At 41.5% G+C, this 19,292-nt stretch overlaps 1 protein-coding gene across 2 annotated transcripts; it reads right to left on the bottom strand.

Moving 5' to 3' along the window:
- Positions 1–1,173: 1,173 nt before the first annotated feature.
- Positions 1,174–16,151, bottom strand: LOC139419488 (ras-like protein family member 10B). 2 transcript variants are annotated; one of them, XM_071169440.1, is made up of 5 exons: positions 16,030–16,057; positions 15,890–15,922; positions 12,817–13,211; positions 7,082–7,206; positions 1,174–2,067 (listed from the first exon to the last, which is right to left on the bottom strand). In XM_071169440.1, exons 3-5 carry the CDS (start codon positions 13,108–13,110, stop codon positions 1,797–1,799), a joined length of 690 nt encoding a protein of 229 aa, XP_071025541.1. In that variant the 5' UTR covers positions 13,111–13,211; positions 15,890–15,922; positions 16,030–16,057; the 3' UTR covers positions 1,174–1,796. The 2 variants fall into 2 exon arrangements, with proteins under 2 accessions (XP_071025541.1, XP_071025542.1); XM_071169441.1 differs by lacking the exon at positions 15,890–15,922 and having other exon boundaries at positions 16,030–16,151.
- Between the last annotated feature and the right edge of the window lie 3,141 nt (positions 16,152–19,292).

The following is a 19,292-nucleotide window of genomic DNA, read 5'->3' as shown; positions in this document are numbered from 1 at the left end:
AACGGGAATCCTGAAAATAAAATGTTTTATTGGAATGTGTAATGATCACAAGTCACGAAAGTAGTAAGATATTATGCAGGTCTGTGACTAAAGCAGTGGAGGAGGGAAAAGTAAATCTGACCTATGGTGTAAAGGGCAACCATGCAAGGCAGTGGTCTTTGAGACTGTTAGTCTGTCGAGTTTCTCTGGCTATGTACTATAGACCATGTAAGAGTTCCAGACAGACCTACCTCTGAAGTATTGAAGAAGGATGCTCAAATTATGATGTATTCATGAAACAGACCAGAGAATGGGATGTCTGAGGACTCCATCGTAATTATAGGTTCACATCAACACAGAGCAACTTAATCATAGACAGCTAGCTAGCTCATCAGCATATATAACATTTTTATTTATTTATTCAGGAACAGGCTGATTAAAGTCACAAAAGTAGTTTGACTGATTGAGGGCTGTTAGGCATTTGAGGCTCTCCTTATGGAATGTGATTGGTCCAAAACAGAAAACACTCCTGCAACTGGCAGTTTATTATCACTATCTTCTTATAGTACCATACTAATTTAGTTTAATTCAAACAAGTGGCTATAGTCATGTAGGCTAGCTGTATCTGCATTGTATTCTCCTTTCCCCATATTGTCTTTATTTACTTTTCTGCTCTTTTGCACACCAGTATTTCTACTTGCACATCTATCACTCGTTAATTTGCTAAATTGTCATTACTTGCTACTGTGGCCTATTTATTGCCTCACCACCTCACGCCATTTGCACACACTGTATATAGACTTTTTTTTCTATTGTGTTAACTGTACGCTTGTTTATTCCATGTGTAACTCTGTTTGTGTCGCACTGCTTTGCTTTATCTTGGCCAGGTCGCAATTGTAAATGAGAACTTGTTCTCAACTAGCCTACCAGGTGAAATAAAAATAAATAAAACATTTCATTGAATACAACCTTACAGGAAACAAGTGTCATTTTGTTCCCCCTTATTCCTATGTTTTACCAAAGGTTACTAACATTCAAGCATGGCATGTTCATTTATTGCTGTATTTAGCAGTTCAGAGGACCTGAACAGGCTGATATGTTGGCAACCACGTCTAGCCTCGAGTATTTTATTACATTTAGACCTTATTTTTTACAGTATATCATTAACAGTCTCATATCGGGGGTTTTGTCTGAGTTGTTTGTATATAAACACCCTTATGTGCTTCTACAGTTGTAGATTTTAGTATGTACAGTTGTTTGTTTGCGAATGGAGCGTAAAGGTGGACTGGATTACTCCATTTAACAGAATTCTCCCTATGGTTGGCTGTTTTGGTTTCAGAGGACTAATTGAGATGGGTTTGTGTACGGAATTCGTATAGCTACCTCTGGGGATTATATGCTCAAGTGTGCACCTTCAAGACATCCGAGCAGAGAGAATGCATCAGCAGATGTCAACCTCAATCCCACTCCAAACAGGGCTTTGACATTAGCAATGTCATACATCGATCAACGTCCAGGTGAGTCAAACAACGTAAGCCAATCTGTCTGTCTGGAGCGACTCCCAGATGCTGGAAAGTTCCTTTAGTGTACTTGAACGAGTTCAGAATTTTTACAGCAAGGGGTTGGTTTAGCTGCCTCCAAATCAAGAAAATATCAAAGATGGATAGGGTGGTACTCTCCATCCCTGATCAAGTCAGAGGGCTGTTACATGTTAATACTGTAGCTTCACAGGACAGAAATGTGGTCAGCCATGGTGGTCCTAGGGCGGTTTACTGTACCAATGCCACTCTGGTGCGCACCCACCGTCACTGAGTAAATCACATGAGGGCACAGCGTTCGTTTCTTAGTGCCCGTTGGAAGCGGATGGTTGCATGGACGTGTTTGCAGCGGGCACAGCCCACACTGCGCAGAGCCTCCCCGAACAGCAGAAGCACATGCCAGTTGAATTTGGCCGAACACTCCACGTAGCCACACTTCCAGTTCTTCCTCACCAGGTCGGACATGTTGTGGCGGGGGATAACACGCCCCCGCTGCAAGTCCCGCTTGTTCCCCACGACCAGGATGGGCATGTCGCCTGTGCCCAACACCCTGGAGAGGAAAAGAGACACCGAATGAGAGGTAAGACACCTGTGGTCATCTAAAGCATTAAGTATTCAACACACAGTGGTTGCTTTTCTGTGGTCATTTGAACAGAAACACAGCATCACATGAAAGCAAGGCTTAGCTATGACTGACACAGATTTGTACCTCAGTTATAGTTGATGCTATTGAGGCAGCGTTCTCAAATCCCCTGCCCTGCCAACTCTGTCCAAAACTGATTAAGCCGTTTTATCAGGAAGTCTTCGTAGGGAGAGGATTAAGGGACATTTCTGTTTGGAGTTATTCATGACCAAAAACAAGGGGTGCAACTTTCACTGGGTACGGGGCCACATTCTGGAATTGCATTTTTGTCCCTCCCCCAATTATCATTGGAATGTGATACAAAATGAGGCAACGGTGTACTTTAGGAACATGCCTCTGACCGGTCGGATAGGTTTTGGAGTGTTTATAATTTTTTTATCCAGTCGGATAAGCCTTGGGTTTCTGTGGTGAGTGTTCATTGTGCGTGTTCTGTATACAGTGTGTGTACAGAGTATACTGTGCATTTGAAAAGTATTCAGACCCATTTACTTTCTCCACATTTTGTTAAAGTGACTCCCCATCCCGCATGAGGGCGCGTAATCATCGACTGATACTAATTAGCATAACGCAACGGACATAAATATTCCTAGAAAATATTCCTATTCATGAAAATCACAAGTGAAATATATTGACACATATATTGCCTTTAGTTAATCACCCTGTTATCTTAGATTTTCAAAATATGCTTTACAGCCAAAGCTAGACAAGCATTTGTGTAAGTTTATCGATAGCCTAGCATAAGGTAACTTGGTCACGGAAATCAGAAAAGCAATCAAATTCAATCGTTTACCTTTGATGAGCTTCGGATGTTTTCACTCACGAGATTCCCAGTTAGCCAATGTTCCTTTTTTCCAAAAAATTTATTTTTGTAGGCGAAATAGCTCCGTTTGTTCTTCACGTTTGGCTGAGAAATCGCCCGGAAATTGCAGTCACGAAAACTCCCAAAAATATTCCAAATTAGCTCCATAATATCGACAGAAACATGGCAAACGTTGTTTATAATCAATTCGATAATATATCCATCGGGACAATTGGTTTTTCAGTAGGACCGATTGGAATAATGGCTACCTCTGTATTTTACACGAGAGTCACTCTGGGAGCCATCAGGTGACCAGTTGCGCAATGTAGCCGCTTACGGGGTATTCTTCAACATAAATGCGTAAAACTACGTCATAATGCTGTAGACACCTTGGGGAATACGCAGAAAAAGTAATCTGGTTGATAGCCCATTCACTGCTCAATAGGGACGCATTGGAACGCAGCGCTTTCAAAACATGAGGCACTTCCGGATTGGATTTTTCTCAGGCTTTCGCCTGCAACATCAGTTCTGTTATACTCACAGACAATATTTTTACAGTTTTGGAAACTTTAGTGTTTTCTATCCCAAGCTGTCAATTATATGCATATTCTAGCATCTTGTCCTGACAAAATATCCTGTTTACTACATGAACGTTATTTTTCCAAAAATGAAAATACTGCCCCCTAGTCACAAAAGGTTAAATTACAGCCTTAATCTAAAAATAATTTTTAAATACCCCATAATGACAATGCAAAAAACGTTTTTTAAAAACAGAAATACCTTATTTACATAAGTATTCAGACCCTTTGCTATGAGATTTGAAATTGAGCATCATGTTTCCATTGATCTTCCTTGAGATATTTCTACAACTTGATTGGAGTCCACCAGAGGTAAATTCAATTGATTGGACATGATTTGGAAAGGCACACACATGTCTATATAAGGTCCCACAGTTGACAGTGCATGTCAGAGCAAAAACCAAGCCATGAGGTTGAAGGAATTGCCCGTAGAGCTCCGAGACAGGATTGTGTCGAGAAACAAATCTGGGGAAGGGTACCAAAACATTCTTGCAGCATTAAAGGTCCCCAAGAACACAGTGGCCTCCATCATTCTTAAATGGAAGAAGTTTGGACCCTCCAAGACTCTTCCTAGAGCTGGCCGCCCGGCCAAACTGAGCTATCGGGGGACTAAGAACCTGATGGTCACTGACAGAGCTCCAGAGTTCCTCAGTGGAGATAGGAGGACCTTCCAGAAGGACAACCATCTCTGCAGCACTCCACCAATCAGGCCTTTATGGTAGAGTGGCCAGACGGAAGCCACTCCCCAGTAAAAGGCAAATGACAGCCCGCTTGGAGTTTGCCAGAAGGCACCTAAAGGACTCAGACCATGAGGAACAAGATTCTCTGGTCTGATAAAACCGTAGGGATGGTGCCAAGGAAATCTGGCACCATCCCTACGACGAAGCATGGTGGTGGCAGTATCATGCTGTGGGGATGTTTTTCAGTGGCAGGGACAAGTCAGGATCAAGGGAAAAATAAACGGAGCAAAGTACAGAGAGGTCCTTAATGAAAAGCTGCTCCGGAGCGCTCAGGACCTCAGACTGGGGTAAAGGTTAAAAATCCAACAGGACAACGACCCTAAGCACACAGTCAAGACAATGGAATGGCTTCGGGACAAGTCTCTGAATGTTCTTGAGTGGCCCAGCCAGAGCCCGGACTTGAACCCGATCGAACATCTCTGGAGAGACCTAAAGGATAGCTGTGCAGCGTACCTTCCCATCCAACCTGACAAAGCTTGAAAGGATCTGCAGAAAAGAATGGGAGAAACTCCCCAAATACGGGTGTGCTGCCAAAGGTGCTTCAACAAAGTACTGAGTAAAGGGTCTGAATACTTATGAAAATGTGATATTTATTTTTTATATACATTTGCAAATATTTCTAAAAACCTGTATTTGCTTTATCATTGTGGGCTATTGTGTGTAGATTGAGGGGGGAAAAAAATATTTCATACATTTTAGAATAAGGCTGTAATGTAACAAAATGTGTAAAAAGTCAAGCGGTCTGAATACTTTCCGAATGCACTGTATCTGTAGCCAGATATATGTGAGTAAGATCCAAGGTGTCACCCTCCTCTCCCCATCCCAGGCCTCTGTGTTCAGCTTTTGTCTCTTCCTTATCTCCTGAAGATGATGATAGTTCTTGTGACAGTTCCCTCTTTCCCTAAAAAATAAATGGCTTTTCTTCAACTGTCAGTTCCTTATATTGATTTCAAAAGAATGTAGCCTACTGCTCCAAATGTTGATTTTACAAGCATGTACTGCAAAACAGTTAGCACGTAAATCTAACAAATCAAATGATTTGTGCATAATCATAACTGGGTGAGCCCACCCAATAAATGGATGACTGGGAGATGAATGGCTGTGACAGGACCGGTCACTGACACCATTAGCCTCTGTATGGCCTTGGCAATGTGGTACTGTCAGAGTGGGCACTGATTGACGGCCTCACATTCACACATCCTGCCCCTACTGTCACCACTAGAACAGCTATGACGTCCACTTTCACGTCCCAGTGCCATGAAGAGGAATGTGTGGATTCAAGAGGAAGCCTTATTGACTTTTCAAAACTGAGGCCAAGGGGGTTGGTTGGGTCAAACCTACAGTAAATCCTATGCCTCGCTACATTTTCACCATGGTGTGTTATGAAGAATTTCAATTAAGTTAGACATATTTTATAATACATTAGATATTACAACTTCTTTATTACAATAGCAGTACATACATTAAGTACATTGCAGAAAAATCTCAGCCAACCAGCTGAGGCAGCCAACCAGCTGTCAGTCTAGTCCCAGGCAGCCAGCCAGCCAGCTGTCAGTCTAGTCCCTGGCTCATTAGCAGATTTGGAGATGATATTAAACAACCCATCTCTCCCTCTGTGTGTGAGAGCGAGACATGCAAGAGAGATGGTGGTGTGAAGATGATTTCATTGTAAATTAAACACGTGTTTGCCACCAAGGTCATCAGCTGCCTCACAACGACAAGTCATGTGGTTGCAAGCTAATGGCTCTCAGAATCAATCTCCACTCCCCTGACACGTATCACACGTCCGTCCCTCCAAACATCACATCATGTCACTATCCCACACTGACATCAGTCTAAGACAAACACCAGCCTTGTTTCCCAACCCTGTTATTAGGACACACAGTCTCTCTGATTAAAGCTATCTGGGCTCCCAGGAGGGATGGTTTGCGCAAATTGCTTTGACTAATTATATGACACAGAATTGGTTTAGCAGCTGCCTGGTTTGGGAGAGATGTATCGACCTGAAAAGCAAGCGAGCACTACTGACATGAAATTTGTGGATTCGCAAGGAATGGTTTTTGATTTTTTTTCAAGCCCAGAGCCAAGAGGGGTGGTTTGTTAAAAAATAATCTAATGTTTCTGGATACATTTCATCGACAGTGAAAGATCGGCTTGGTAACAGTTCTATCAAACTGTGACTTAACTTTTTACCATGGTAAGATAACCACTGTGAAATACTTGTTTTGTAACAAGTATCTGTTGAGTGTCTATTGTGAGTGTCTATAAAGTGGGTGTTGTTAACTGTTTTCATCACACCAGTCCACACTGCATTCGCTTCCAACAACATCTAAAAAATACAGAATTCAATAGAACAAATAAAAGAGGCGGCAGGGTAGCCTAGTTGTTAGAGCGTTGGACTAGTAACCAAAAGGTTGCAAGTTTAAGTCCCCGAGCTGACAAGATACAAATCTGTCGTTCTGCCCCTGAACAGGCAGTTTAACCCACTGTTCCTAGGCCGTCATTGAAAATAAGAATTTGTTCTTAACTGACTTGCTTAGTTAAATAAAGGTTAAAAAAAGACAATGGAGGGATTGTGAAGAGAAGCCGAAGTGATTATGAAGACATTTGACCCTGGCAGTCTGAGCCACTCATGTTGATTTCAGTCCAAATGTTAAATAAATGTTCTATGCGAGTGTGGCGTTGGAGGCTCCTGATTGCGGCCTAGGCTTCTCTATTCATAGCGAGCCATAATTACGGCTGAGTTCAAAGAGCTGGTGCCAGCCGGAGCTGGGCCCTATTTGGCATGCAAGCCGTGTCCTCACCTGGTCTCTAGGATCTGCTGGCGCATGGTCTTGATGTATTCGAAGCTGTCGAAGCAGCAGATGTCATAGACCAGGATGTAGACGTGAGCGCTGCGGATACCTCGGCAGCAGGTGTCTGTCCACTCCTGGAGGAGGGAGGGGAGAGGATAGGAAAGAGAATTGTAGAAAGAGGAAGGAAGGAGACAGGAGGGAGAAGAGAAGACACGGGGAAGGCTCTCATTAGGAAGCAGTACCTTTTTGTCTGGTAATACTCAGATGCACTATTTGATACATTTTGAATGTGACGGAAAGATTTATTTTAAATAGTAGCACGAAGACAAATAGTCTTCACCTATTCTATCCACGCACAGCTTTTGTACACTTTTTTCAGAATGATGTTAGTCTAGTTAATTTGCTGAAATTACTTGCAACATAGCATACTCTCTGGTCAATATGACAAAAACACAATCTGCTCTCTTTTGTAATTTTAATTTCTGCTTTATGATTGGCTCCTCGCTGTGAGAAATATTGTTTGCAAGCTAGTGCTTGCCTTGCATAGCTTTTCAAAAGGACCTCAAGCACCTCTCCATTGCAAATGAAAACATTGATTATCTTATAAATTATCAATTGAGTGTGAAATTTGATTAGTTATACCCAAAACTGTGGTTAATATGTGGACTTCAACACAATATTACTTTCTTTAAATGAGTAAGCCAAACTAGTAATTACATTTTCTGAGGTCTCAGTTCCATTGAACAGTTTCAGTTCAATATTTTGTTCTGTGACTGTAGAATTGTGTCTAGACGTGATGAGAAATCTCTGGTGCATTGAAAGGTCAATTTTCATTCAAACTTTATGACTGCAAAGCTGCCAGTGTTGTGTTTGAAACCACCTAAAGCGAGACCGATTCAAGACCAAGACCGGAGGGGGGAGAGACCAAGTCAAGACCAAGACCGGGAGTAGAACAAGGGGTCCGAGACCAAGTCAAGTCCGAGACCAGAAAAATGCGAGTCCAATTCAAGACCATGATTGTAATTTTGGTAAATCACCACCATAAGAGTTCAAAATGTCCAGTATTTCTGTGTTCATATTTCAGAACAACATATGGATTCTTTAGACATTCAGAATAGTCCCTGCTGCTGAGGGAAAATAGAGCCACTCTACAAATTATTACTAAGCCAAACACAGTGGGGAACAATGAGCCTTCAGAGAAGGGCTAAGGATTTATAAAATAATGATTATAATAATATAGAAATAATGACAATTATTTGATTATTTTCAATGATGCTCTAATTTAATCTCATCAGTTTTTGTTGGAAAGGAAAAGGTTAAAACTGAAAATAAACAAATCCAATCAGGATTTTTCTTTGCTTGTCTCTGGGGGATACATCGAGCTAGCTAAGTCAGCCATTGTCTAGGCCATCAGAAGTTATATAAAGGCATCTGCCATTCAATTGTATTAGTAAAAAAAGTATGGAAACTTCTGCCTTCTTAAAGGTCAACAGGTCACTACTACTCAATAGTGAGCAGTAGTTTTACCACGGTCTAGCTAGCTAGCTTTTGTTGTTGGCTAGTTTTCAGTGGCAGCAGGTTTTATCAAAGAGGAGGTTGTTGCTAATTTGTTAGCGTCTCCCTTTTCAAGAATAACTTTCAACAAGAAGTTACGTTTCAAATGATCATCATCTGGTGAGTGGAACTGTTTTTTTTTTTTATTACAGTGTGCTTGGTGTTGTTAGCCATCTCTTTGAAAATAAGTTGTGTGTGAAACATTGTTGCATTTAAAGTGGAACTGACAGCATTTTAGCAACGTGAAATCTGTTCATATACACCCACAGGAAGAATATTACACTTTTTAAAAAACATTCTGACGTGACCACTTAGGTATGGTCATTTTCACATTTTACATAAATTCTTAGCATCCAGAATTCCCAAACATTCTAAGTCATTTGTGATAATTCTACCGCAGTAGAGTGGGAAAAGGGATGTGCCGGGACCATCGACACAGATCAGGGGGTTATCAATCAGAGCTACAGTAGACCTTTATACAAACAAGCCATTTGCCACACGGGCCTGACATCATTCACTTTGAACTGGACTGTGTGTTTACAGGCAGTTGCAACAGCGCGACTTTCGATCATTAGAACACATTTGTCAAAAGCCACAAAATAAACCAGAATGGATTTCTACAAATATGTAAACACCACGGTCATCTTACAAAACATGAAAAGGTAGGCTCTCTCTCCCTCAGTTATGTGCATCAACAACAACAAGAGCAACAACTAATGCTAGCCATAGCAAGATAGGCTAAAATCTAACAAAGGAACATTAGATAAAACATCTCAATTTTTCAGCTAGTTGGCCGTCATAATTGCACTGATAAACGATGGAGAATTGTAGCCTCCTCATCCTTTTACAGCTTCCCTGCCAATGCATGCTTGTCCCAACCAAGCACTCAATTAACTGGCTAAAGTTGGCTAGCTTGATACTTCCAGACAAAAATGAGAGAACAGAGTTGGTTAGGCTGTTTACATGTCATCTAGTGCGTTCTTGACTAACTATTACTTTTTTTGCCTGCGTTTACTGACACCCGTCATATTCAACAGGTGTTGCATGTTGGTAAATTCATCAGTTGTTCTGTCCTCTGGCACATTCAGATGAGAGGGCTCTCAAATCCGAGTAGATAGCCAGAGTGAATTTGCCAATGCAAGAGACATGCTAACTGTATAACAGTCGTTCAAGTTCTTGCTAACTAACCAAATGACTCCTGCATCTCTAGCTGTGTATGTATAGCCACCGAAAAACGATGAGGGGAAAATTCAGTCACTCACCCACTCCTCCAGTGTTATGACATGACAGCTTGCTAGCTAGCTGCTAGGAGAATATCTAGCTAACGTTAGGCTCTGTGTTTTTAGCTTGCTACATAAATAGATACGCTAGCCTATTAGCCATGTTATGACTGACTTGTGATCATTGCCCTTGCTAGTTTAATTGTATTGACATTACCAGCCTTAGTTACATTAGTCCGTTTTTGTCCAGAATATTGAGTCATTGAAACTCGAACAGTGCATCCCGAATGGAGGCAGCAAACAATGTACCAGGCCAGCTGTGATTTACAACCTGATAGCAATATTTTTTTGACTCTCCAGAAATGTATTGGTGAATTATATTAATCATGCATTTAACTGCATCTATCTACATTCTACAATGCCTTAGTGTACGTCATGGAACTGAGAGTCAAAGAGTACCTATTTTTAAAACCTCTTATAAAGTTGGTTTTGTGGCATAAACAGGGAATTTGATATTTTTGACTTATGATTGTCTTTTTGTTTCATAACTGCAAAGTAGTTCAAACGCTGTCAGCTCCACTTTAAACTTTAGGTCTCTGGTTACTTTGTGTGCTAAACATTTCAATGGGAAGTAATAGTTGTACATTTTGATTGGGAAATGCTTAATGATTGTGTTTTTGTTTTCTTATGATTGAGATCTACTGGCTTATTATGTACGAGTTTATGGTTATCCTTTAACATCATGCTGTGTTTGACTGCTGTCTTTCCATCGGCCCTATGGGGTGGTGCCTGGAGAAGTGAGAATACTCTGTGCCAAAAAGTTCCCAAACGGCCCACCCAGCGAAGGAAAGGCACCCTAAGTGAACATTTGTTTTTTTAATGAGTTTTCCTGTAAATTCTAAGAAAAAAATCACTCACAAAATCGCTCTTTTTTTTAATAGAAAAATACAAAAATGTGAAGGTCTAAGTCCACAACAATGCTTAAATCACATCAATCTGATTGGGTGGGCATGTCAGGGCCTGACTCCAGTGGTTGGGCCTGGGTGCAGTGGTTGGGCCTCTGTCCACCCAGGCCCATCCATGTCTACACGCCTGATGCAAACAGTGCATGATGACAATTGCACATCACAAATAGCCTACTAACCAACACTTCAGACTAAACTTTTTCAATACCTGGTTTGTATACCCATTCAGTGGGCGGAACGGGGGGTGGTCAATTGGGACTGTGGGTCAATTGTGTGGGACTGTGGGTCAATTAACCTTGTGGACGCTCTGATTCTAGTTTGTGAGCTAGGAAAAATACTGCCTGGGAAGGTCTCTCACTCAGAAGTACGAGATGGGGAGGGAGGCGGGGGTTGGTTGATCTCAGGTCTCCCCACTGGAAGCCCGAGGTAGGGGGAGCGGGGGAATCTATCAAATAGCACACCTCTAACTTTGTACAGTAGTAATGCAATTAGTAAAATCAGTCACACTACAAAATGCTACCAAATAAACCACAATTCATTCATAATACTGTGAATATATAGTTTCACAGATGTATTGTTGAATTTTTTTTCTGGTTTGTGCGAAATCATTAAGAATAATATAAAACCAGTCTGCACACCACCAAGGTGAATTGGTTTAGTCTTGACTCTTGGTTGACAGTGTTGTGGGATGGGTAATGTATTGATGCTGGAGTGCCAAATCAACACAATTATTTTTCTATTTGTCTTTTTGATATTTACAAGTTATTTTTGTATATATTTTTATATTTATACAGTTTTAAGTGTTATGATAATTTATTTGTGTTGTTCCAAATGTCTGAATAAAAATGAGTTAGTGCAGAATGGTGCTTTTTCTTTTTTTTTGGCCCAGGGAGCCATACAAGCTAGAACCGCCACTGTACCCATTGTTGCCTTAGTTAGTATTTACTGGTAGATATGTTGAATTGAAACGTCTTTTCTACCCTAACGCTACCGATGTCATTATTCTGGGAGCTGCTCCATGCCAAAACCAGTTGAGAGCTGTCCACTCTTGCTGCATGCAGATGAAATCCCGTTGAAACTAGACTGTTTGGCGCGCATGTGAATACATGTCACGTGCTTTGCGATTGTGTAAACTACTTTGTGAATGATTTCTCTATTGTACTACATAATTGATATGTCGTATACCTCCACTACACCACTTTGATACTCATCAGAAGGGATTATAAACAATGCCCACTGAAAAAACTGGGTAAACGGTTTAAATATTCATGTACCCTCTACTACATCACTGGCCCTTTTAATTTTTTTTTATTTATTTATTTTTTTACAAAAAGTGCACTCATACAATAATGCGCAGGTAATTCGGTTGCTGTCATTTCAGAATCACGAACCTGTCACAATATATATAAAGGCTGTTAAGATATTAATGTTTCAAGAAAGGAGTGTATATATTTGGCCTGGTGAAGCTGTTTTATGCGCTGACTGAATGAAAGCTGATAATTATTTGTTTTTTACTCCGCTGGCCTCGGGAATAAATTACGAGTCCTCACTGTCCGAGACAGAGTCAAGACCGAGACACCAAATATGTGGTCTCGCGTACTACAACAATAAAATCTGCTTTAGCAGTATCTTCTGGACAGAGTAATAACCCCATCTAATTTATCCCTTTTATAACAGTGTTCTCAGAAGAGCCCTGTGTTGTATAATACATTCATCTGAGAATATCAGATATTTGAGTAAAGATAAAAACAGATTTCTACCTTTTATGTGACATCCTAGGTGAATACAGAGAGCAGGTTGTCCGCTTTTCTAACCCAAAGACAAAGCTGCTGACTACACACTTTCAAGGGACTGCGAGGCATCAAAGCAGTGCATACACAGCATCAAATCAGAAGTGCCTTCCTCTCCTCATGTCATGATGTTAAAATGGACCTTTCACCTGTCTACAATGTCTAACCTGCCACACATCAGTTCCCATCACTGTTGTGCTTTAGTGGGACAGTACCTGCATTGAGTTCCCGGGGAAGCTGGTGATGGCAGGATAGTCGGTGATCTGCAGGTCGTGCACGTGGCCATTGAGCACAGCAGCAGACAGGTGGACACGGCGGGCGCGGCTGGTTGCCGGGGTGGGCGCCTCGCTGTAGTCATCGTGGAGGAAGCGCTGCACGATGGCAGTCTTTCCCACGCCTTGTGCCCCCAGCACAGCAATGCGGAAGGGAGGCGGCATGCTGCGCCCCCCTCGACCCCCTGCTGCTGCTCCACCCCCCTCCCTGTTCTCGCAAACCACCGGCCAGTGCATTCAGGGTTGTGCAGCGCATAGTCCCCACAGGCACAGAGGCAGATGTTGTGGTGGGGGGCACGCTCGGCCACATTCATGGACCACCAACACCCCCTATCCCACTGGTGGAGAGAGAGAGAGGGGAGAATGGAGAGGGGGTGTGAGAGAAAGAGAGAGAGGGGGAGGTAGAGGGATTGGAAGAGAGAGATTGGAGAGAGAGGGGAGAAAGACAGAAAAGGGGAAGGAGGGAAAGAGAGGCATAGGGAGACAGAAATTGGGAACACACATAACAGGTATGGGTCATTTAGTTCATTTGGAGCTTAGGTATGCTAATTCTGGATCACTACATTTCTACATGAAAGTATAGGTTACTTTGGCAAGTGCATTATTTTTACCACTGCATGCCTTTCATTCATCTACAAAAGGGAAACAAAAGCACTAAGCTGCTAAGCAACCAACTAAAACAATAAGTCATATATACAAGGACACTGGGAAGATGAAATAACATATACTGTGAAAACCAAAGTGCCACTGTGCAATCTAAATTCGCTTATTGACAAAATTGAAGCTCAAAATAAAAGTAACTCAAAATGTATTTAGTCACTCTAAAATCTGTATATTGTCTTCCAGATGGTTTATTGGAGGTGTGGTTTTGGAGTCAGAAAAGCCTATACAGACTAGACTAAGAATGCTTATTAAGGCATCACTTCATTATCCCTGATAGTTTAAAACGTTTCATGAGTAATCTACAAAATGTACACATCTACAATAATCTCCGAGATGCATTACTCCAATATGCCTAACAAAATTCCAACCAAATCTATATCTGAGGCTGCACATCATTAACTCCATTTTTTTTTAAGACAACAATCACCATTCAAAATCAGCAATCAGCAGTAGAAACAATAATAAAGCACCTCTCTGACCCTGTTTTGGTAAAAAGCAGAAGGATGGGGCTGGAGAAATGTAACCACTCTCAAATTCACAGACAGAGCTATGGATGCATCTGACCCATCTCTACGCAGACGACACCATTCTGTATACTTCTTGCTCTTCTTTGGACACTGTGTTAACAACCCTCCAGGCGAGCTTCAATGCCATACAACTCTCTTTCCGTGGCCTCCAATTGCTCTTCTTTACAAGTAAAACTAAATGCATGCTCTTCAACCGATCGCTGCCTGCACCTGCCCGCCTGTCCAACATCACTACTCTGGACGGTTCTGACTTAGAATATGTGGACAACTACAAATACCTAGGTAATTGGTTAGACTGTAAACTCTCCTTCCAGACTCACATCAAACCTCTCCAATCCAAAGTTAAATCTAGAATTGGCTTCCTATTTCGCAACAATTCACTCATGCTGCCAAACATACCCTCGTAAAACTGACCATCCTACCGATCCTCGACTTCGATGCCATTTACAAAATAGCCTCCAATATCCTACTCAATAAATTGGATGCAGTTTATCACAGTGCCATCCATTTTGTCACCAAAGCCCCATATACTACACATCACTGCGACCTGTACACTCTCGTTGGCTGGCACTCGCTTCATACTCGTCACCAAACCCACTGGCTCCAGGTCATCTACAAGAACCTGCTAGGTAAAGTCCCCTCTATCTCAGCTCGCTGGTCACCATAGCAGCACCCACCTGTAGCACGCGCTCCAGCAGGTATATCTCTCTGGTCACCCCCAAAACCAATTGATCCTTTGGCCGCCTCTCTTTCCAGTTCTCTGCTGCCAATGACTGGAACGAACTACAAAAATCTCTGAAACTGGAAACACTTATCTCCCTCACTAGCTTTAAGCACCAGCTGACAGAGCAGCTCACAGATTACTGCACCTGTACATAGCCCATCTATAATTTAGCCCAAATAACTACCTCTCCCCTACTGTATTTATTTATTTATTTTGCTCCTTTGCACCCCATTAATTATATCTCTACATTGCACATTCTTCCACTGCAAATCTACCATTCCAGTGTTTTACTTGCTATATTGTATTTACTTCGCCACCATGGCCTTTTTTGCCTTTACCTCCCTTATCTCACCTAATTTGCTCACATTGTATATAGACTTATTTTTCTACTGTATTATTGACTGTATGTTTGTTTTACTCCATGTGTAACTGTGTTGTTGTATGTGTCGAACTGCTTTGCTTTATCTTGGCCAGGTGGCAATTGTAAATGAGAACTTGTTCTCAACTTGCCTACCTGGTTAAATAAAGGTGAAATGTATATAATATATATTTATTAAATGCAAGGACTGACAATCTATGATATCAAAATGCTAGTTTTAACCATGTTTTGGGGCTATATAGGGTTTGTTTACATTTACTTTGTTTTACTCCAATGTTTGTAAACAATCTTATATTTCGGGTTCTGATGGGGTACTACAGTTAAACTAAGCCCATGAAGCATTTACAAGTTATATTATTCAAGAATCAATGGGTACAAATCAATTATTTATAAGTCCAAAAATGGATGTAGCAATTGCTGATTTCCCCTTTAAATTTCCCTTCCAGAATATGGACAACAATAAAGAACAAGCGCATCACCTAGTGGAAGAAATGGTAGTAATCTGTACAGAAATGACCTCAGACGAGGTCAACTTTGTAAAGTGGAACATGTATCGATAGACTAATATCTAATGTAACACTATCTATCATCCAAAATTCTGTTTGATCAGGAAAAATAGCACAATCACATATTAAAAAACATTATCTCCATCTTTGGATAGGCTTTATGGTTAGCTAATAAGCTTTCATGAAATGCAAAAATAAACGTACGCATGAGACTTACATTCCAACTTTGTGCGAATATAAGCAAGTAGATCTGTAAAAATTAAGAATAAAATGAACTTAAATAGACCATCTTGCAGCTGCAACTCTAAACAACTCCATATGAGTATAATATGATTAGAAATGATAGTACATGCTTACCGTGCGCACAGGTATTGTGCGGTGCCGAACGGTGTAAATTCCAAAGTGCTGCTGCAGATACACCTGCGGTGATGCTGATGTGTGTAGAACCTCATTCGTTGGCTTCTTACTGACATATAACGTATAACGGTCTCAGGTGGATACAGTGAAGAGTCCTAAAGATACAACCTACTCTCTCGTTAGTGGAGAGACGACACGCGGTCTAAACGCCCGTCATATATTGCAGGCAGCAAAAATCACAAGCCTTCAGTACATCCACGTAATTCATGCAGGCTGGTTTCGTCAAAGACAAGCCTACTTTCGGGGTGAGACCTTAAAGTGTGTAATAGTCTATGGACGTAGGGCCATCACATCACGTCTTCTGTAGCAACAGTGTTTAACAACAGACAGCCAAAATATAGTCAACAACCTAGCATTTTAGGGAAAGGTACGTTCCGCACCAGAATGAAACGGGTTGCCAGAGACTTGTCAGAGAAAGGTATCTGAAATTTGAGTGATAGTGCTATCTCTTGTTAAAATTGTCAATTGGAACACTAATGGAGTTTTGAGGGTATTTAGGGACACTGTGCGCGCGGCAATATTTTACGCGCAGTTTACGCACACATGCTTTGCCTTTTAAAGACTATTACAAATAACACTAATCAGATCCATGTGGTTTCTACACAATGCATGGGGCTCTTACATCAGAAGTACATGCATGATCTTCCATCTGAAATGAACAGGTTTTTGTGCGCGCATGCGATTTCATCTAAAGCATGAACTCGAATGCTTGAGCAACATGTGTAGACTGCACCCGATGGGCAGTAAGGAGGCTGTTTCTTAGCAACAGTATATTTTGCCCCTGTTGCTAAGTAACCTCGTGCCACATACCTGTCTAGTCCACGTCACCTCTCACAATCATTTACTATGCACGCAGGTGAAATTTCATGTGATTTAGCCAGGCAGTTAATGTGAACTCACCAACCTCACACCTTGCAAACATATACCATTGTCGGATCTTATTCTGTGATACAGTTTGGCCTTGAAATGACGGATGTTTTTGCTTCAGACTTTTTTCAATGAGTTTACAACAATATACACATTGACACTGCATGGGAATGTGACTACGTTCTATTGTATATTTTTAAGAGAATTAGAGAAACGAATTACCAGAGACATATTTTATAGGCCTATATATAGCTCTGCTAATTGCAAACTAGATTTCTTCCCCATCCCCACATCAGTGTGAAACTTTTTTCCAACACTGATAATGCTGGTCATTAGACTGTGTATCTTCCATTGTGCTTGCTTTTCTCCCAGACATTCAACTGTTACAAAAAAAAAGAAATGCTGATTCAGACTGACATTGTCAGTGTTAAACTGCCTACCCACCAAAGGAAAAAAGAGCACCTGAAACATCAGTAGCATCCCAAGTGAAATAAGGTTTGATTCTAAGCGAGCCACTATGTATTCTGTGTATCTTTTGACAAAACGCACAGAGATTATGCACTGCTGTGGTTGGCCTTTGGCCAGGGTCTGCGCAAGAACGTATCAGTTGGAGGGGCATTTGATTTCTATAGGTGGGCCCGTTTTTTTTTTGTTAATGGGTGTTATAATAAAGACCATGAGCAGTTTGTGAGTTTGGGGAAGTTTACAGTTTATCCTACCATTTCTACCTATCTGTGTGCCCTTTGTGATTATTTTTATATGCACATTTTCATGGAACAGTTTAATTTCAATAATAACATTTTCTTTCTCAAAATTATTGTTATGTGGTTAATCATAAAAATCTTAATTAAAATGATAAAAATCTGAAAGTTAAAATTCAACTAATGCAAGAGCACCAGCCTCTGCCATATGGACACCGTGATCCATTGGAGGCTAAAGAAATTAGCATATGGAACTCAGAGATAGCCTACAGTGCATTCGGAAAGTATTCAGACCCCTTTCCTTTTTCCACATTTTATTACGTTAGCCTTATTCTAAAATTGATTCAATAAAACATTTTCTTCATCAATCTACACACAATACCCCATAATAACAAAGCAAAACCAGGTTTAGACATTTTTGCAAATGTGTAAATAAGGTATTTCTGTTTTTTTTATACAAGTATTGAAACCCTTTGCTATGATACTTGCAATTGAGCATCCTGTTTCCATTGATCATCCATTTTCCATTGATCATCCTTGAGATGTTTGAAGTCCACCTGTGATTAAATGAAATTGATTGGGCATGGTTTAGAAAGGCACACACCTGTCTATACAAGGTCCCACAGTTGACAGTGCATGTCAGAGCAAAAACCAAGCCATGAGGTTGAAGGAATTGCCCGTAGAGCTCTGAGACAGGATTGTGTCAAGGCACAGATCTGGGGAAGGGTACCAAAACATTCATGCAGCATTGAAGGTCCCCAAGAACACCGTGGCCTCCATCATTCTTAAATGAAAGAATTTTGGGGGACTGAGCAATCGGGGGACAAGGGACTTGGTCAGGGAGGGGACCAAGAAACCGATGGTCACTCTGACAGAGCTCCAGAGATCCTCTGTGGAGATAGGAGAACCTTCCAGAAGGACAACCATCTCTGCAGCACTCCACCAATCAGGCATTTATGGTAGAGTGGCCAGACGGAAGCCACTCCCCAGTAAAAGGCACATGACAGCCCGCTTGGAGTTTGCCAATAGGCACCTAAGGACTCTCAGACCACGATAAACAAGATTCTCTAGTCTGATGAAACCAAGATTGAACTCTTTGGCCTGAATGCCAAGCGTCACGTCTGGAGGAAACCTGGCACCATCCCTACTGTGAAGCATGGTGGTAGCAACATCATGCTCTGGGGATGTTTTTCAGTGGTAGGGATTGGGAGACTAGTCAGGATCGAGGGAAAGATGAACAGAGCAAAGTACAGAGAGATCCTTGATGAAAACCTGCTCCATAGCGCTCAGGACCCCAGATTGGGGCAAAGATTTGCCTTCCAACGGGACAACGACTCTAACGACTCTAGGCTTCGGGACAAGTCTCTGAATATCTTTGAGTGGCCCAGCCAGAGCCCGGACTTGAACCCGATCGAACATCTCTGGAGAGACCTAAAAATAGCTGTGCAGTGACACTCCCCATCCAACCTGACAGAGCTTGAGAGGATCTGCAGAGAATGGGAGAAACTCCCCAAATACAGGTGTGCCAAACTTGTAGCGTCATACCCAAGAAGACTCAAGGGTGTAATCGCTGCCAAAGGTGCTTCAACAAAGTACTGAGTAAAGGGTCTGGATACTGATGTAAATGTCATATTT

Source organism: Oncorhynchus clarkii, chromosome 10, assembly GCF_045791955.1.
Source record: "Oncorhynchus clarkii lewisi isolate Uvic-CL-2024 chromosome 10, UVic_Ocla_1.0, whole genome shotgun sequence".
NCBI classification, from domain to species: domain Eukaryota; kingdom Metazoa; phylum Chordata; class Actinopteri; order Salmoniformes; family Salmonidae; genus Oncorhynchus; species Oncorhynchus clarkii.
This window is presented reverse-complemented; position numbering and strand designations above follow the sequence as displayed.

Coding starts and splice junctions, on each gene's coding strand:
- LOC139419488 (XM_071169441.1), bottom strand. CDS start 13,110: ATGCACTGGCCGGTGGTTTGCGAGAACAGGGAGGGGGGTGGAGCAGCA. Junction 7,207..12,816: donor TCCCCGGGAACTCAATGCAG/GTACTGTCCCAC, acceptor TCCCTCCTCCAG/GAGTGGACAGACACCTGCTG. Junction 2,068..7,081: donor CAGCAGATCCTAGAGACCAG/GTGAGGACACGG, acceptor TTTCCTCTCCAG/GGTGTTGGGCACAGGCGACA.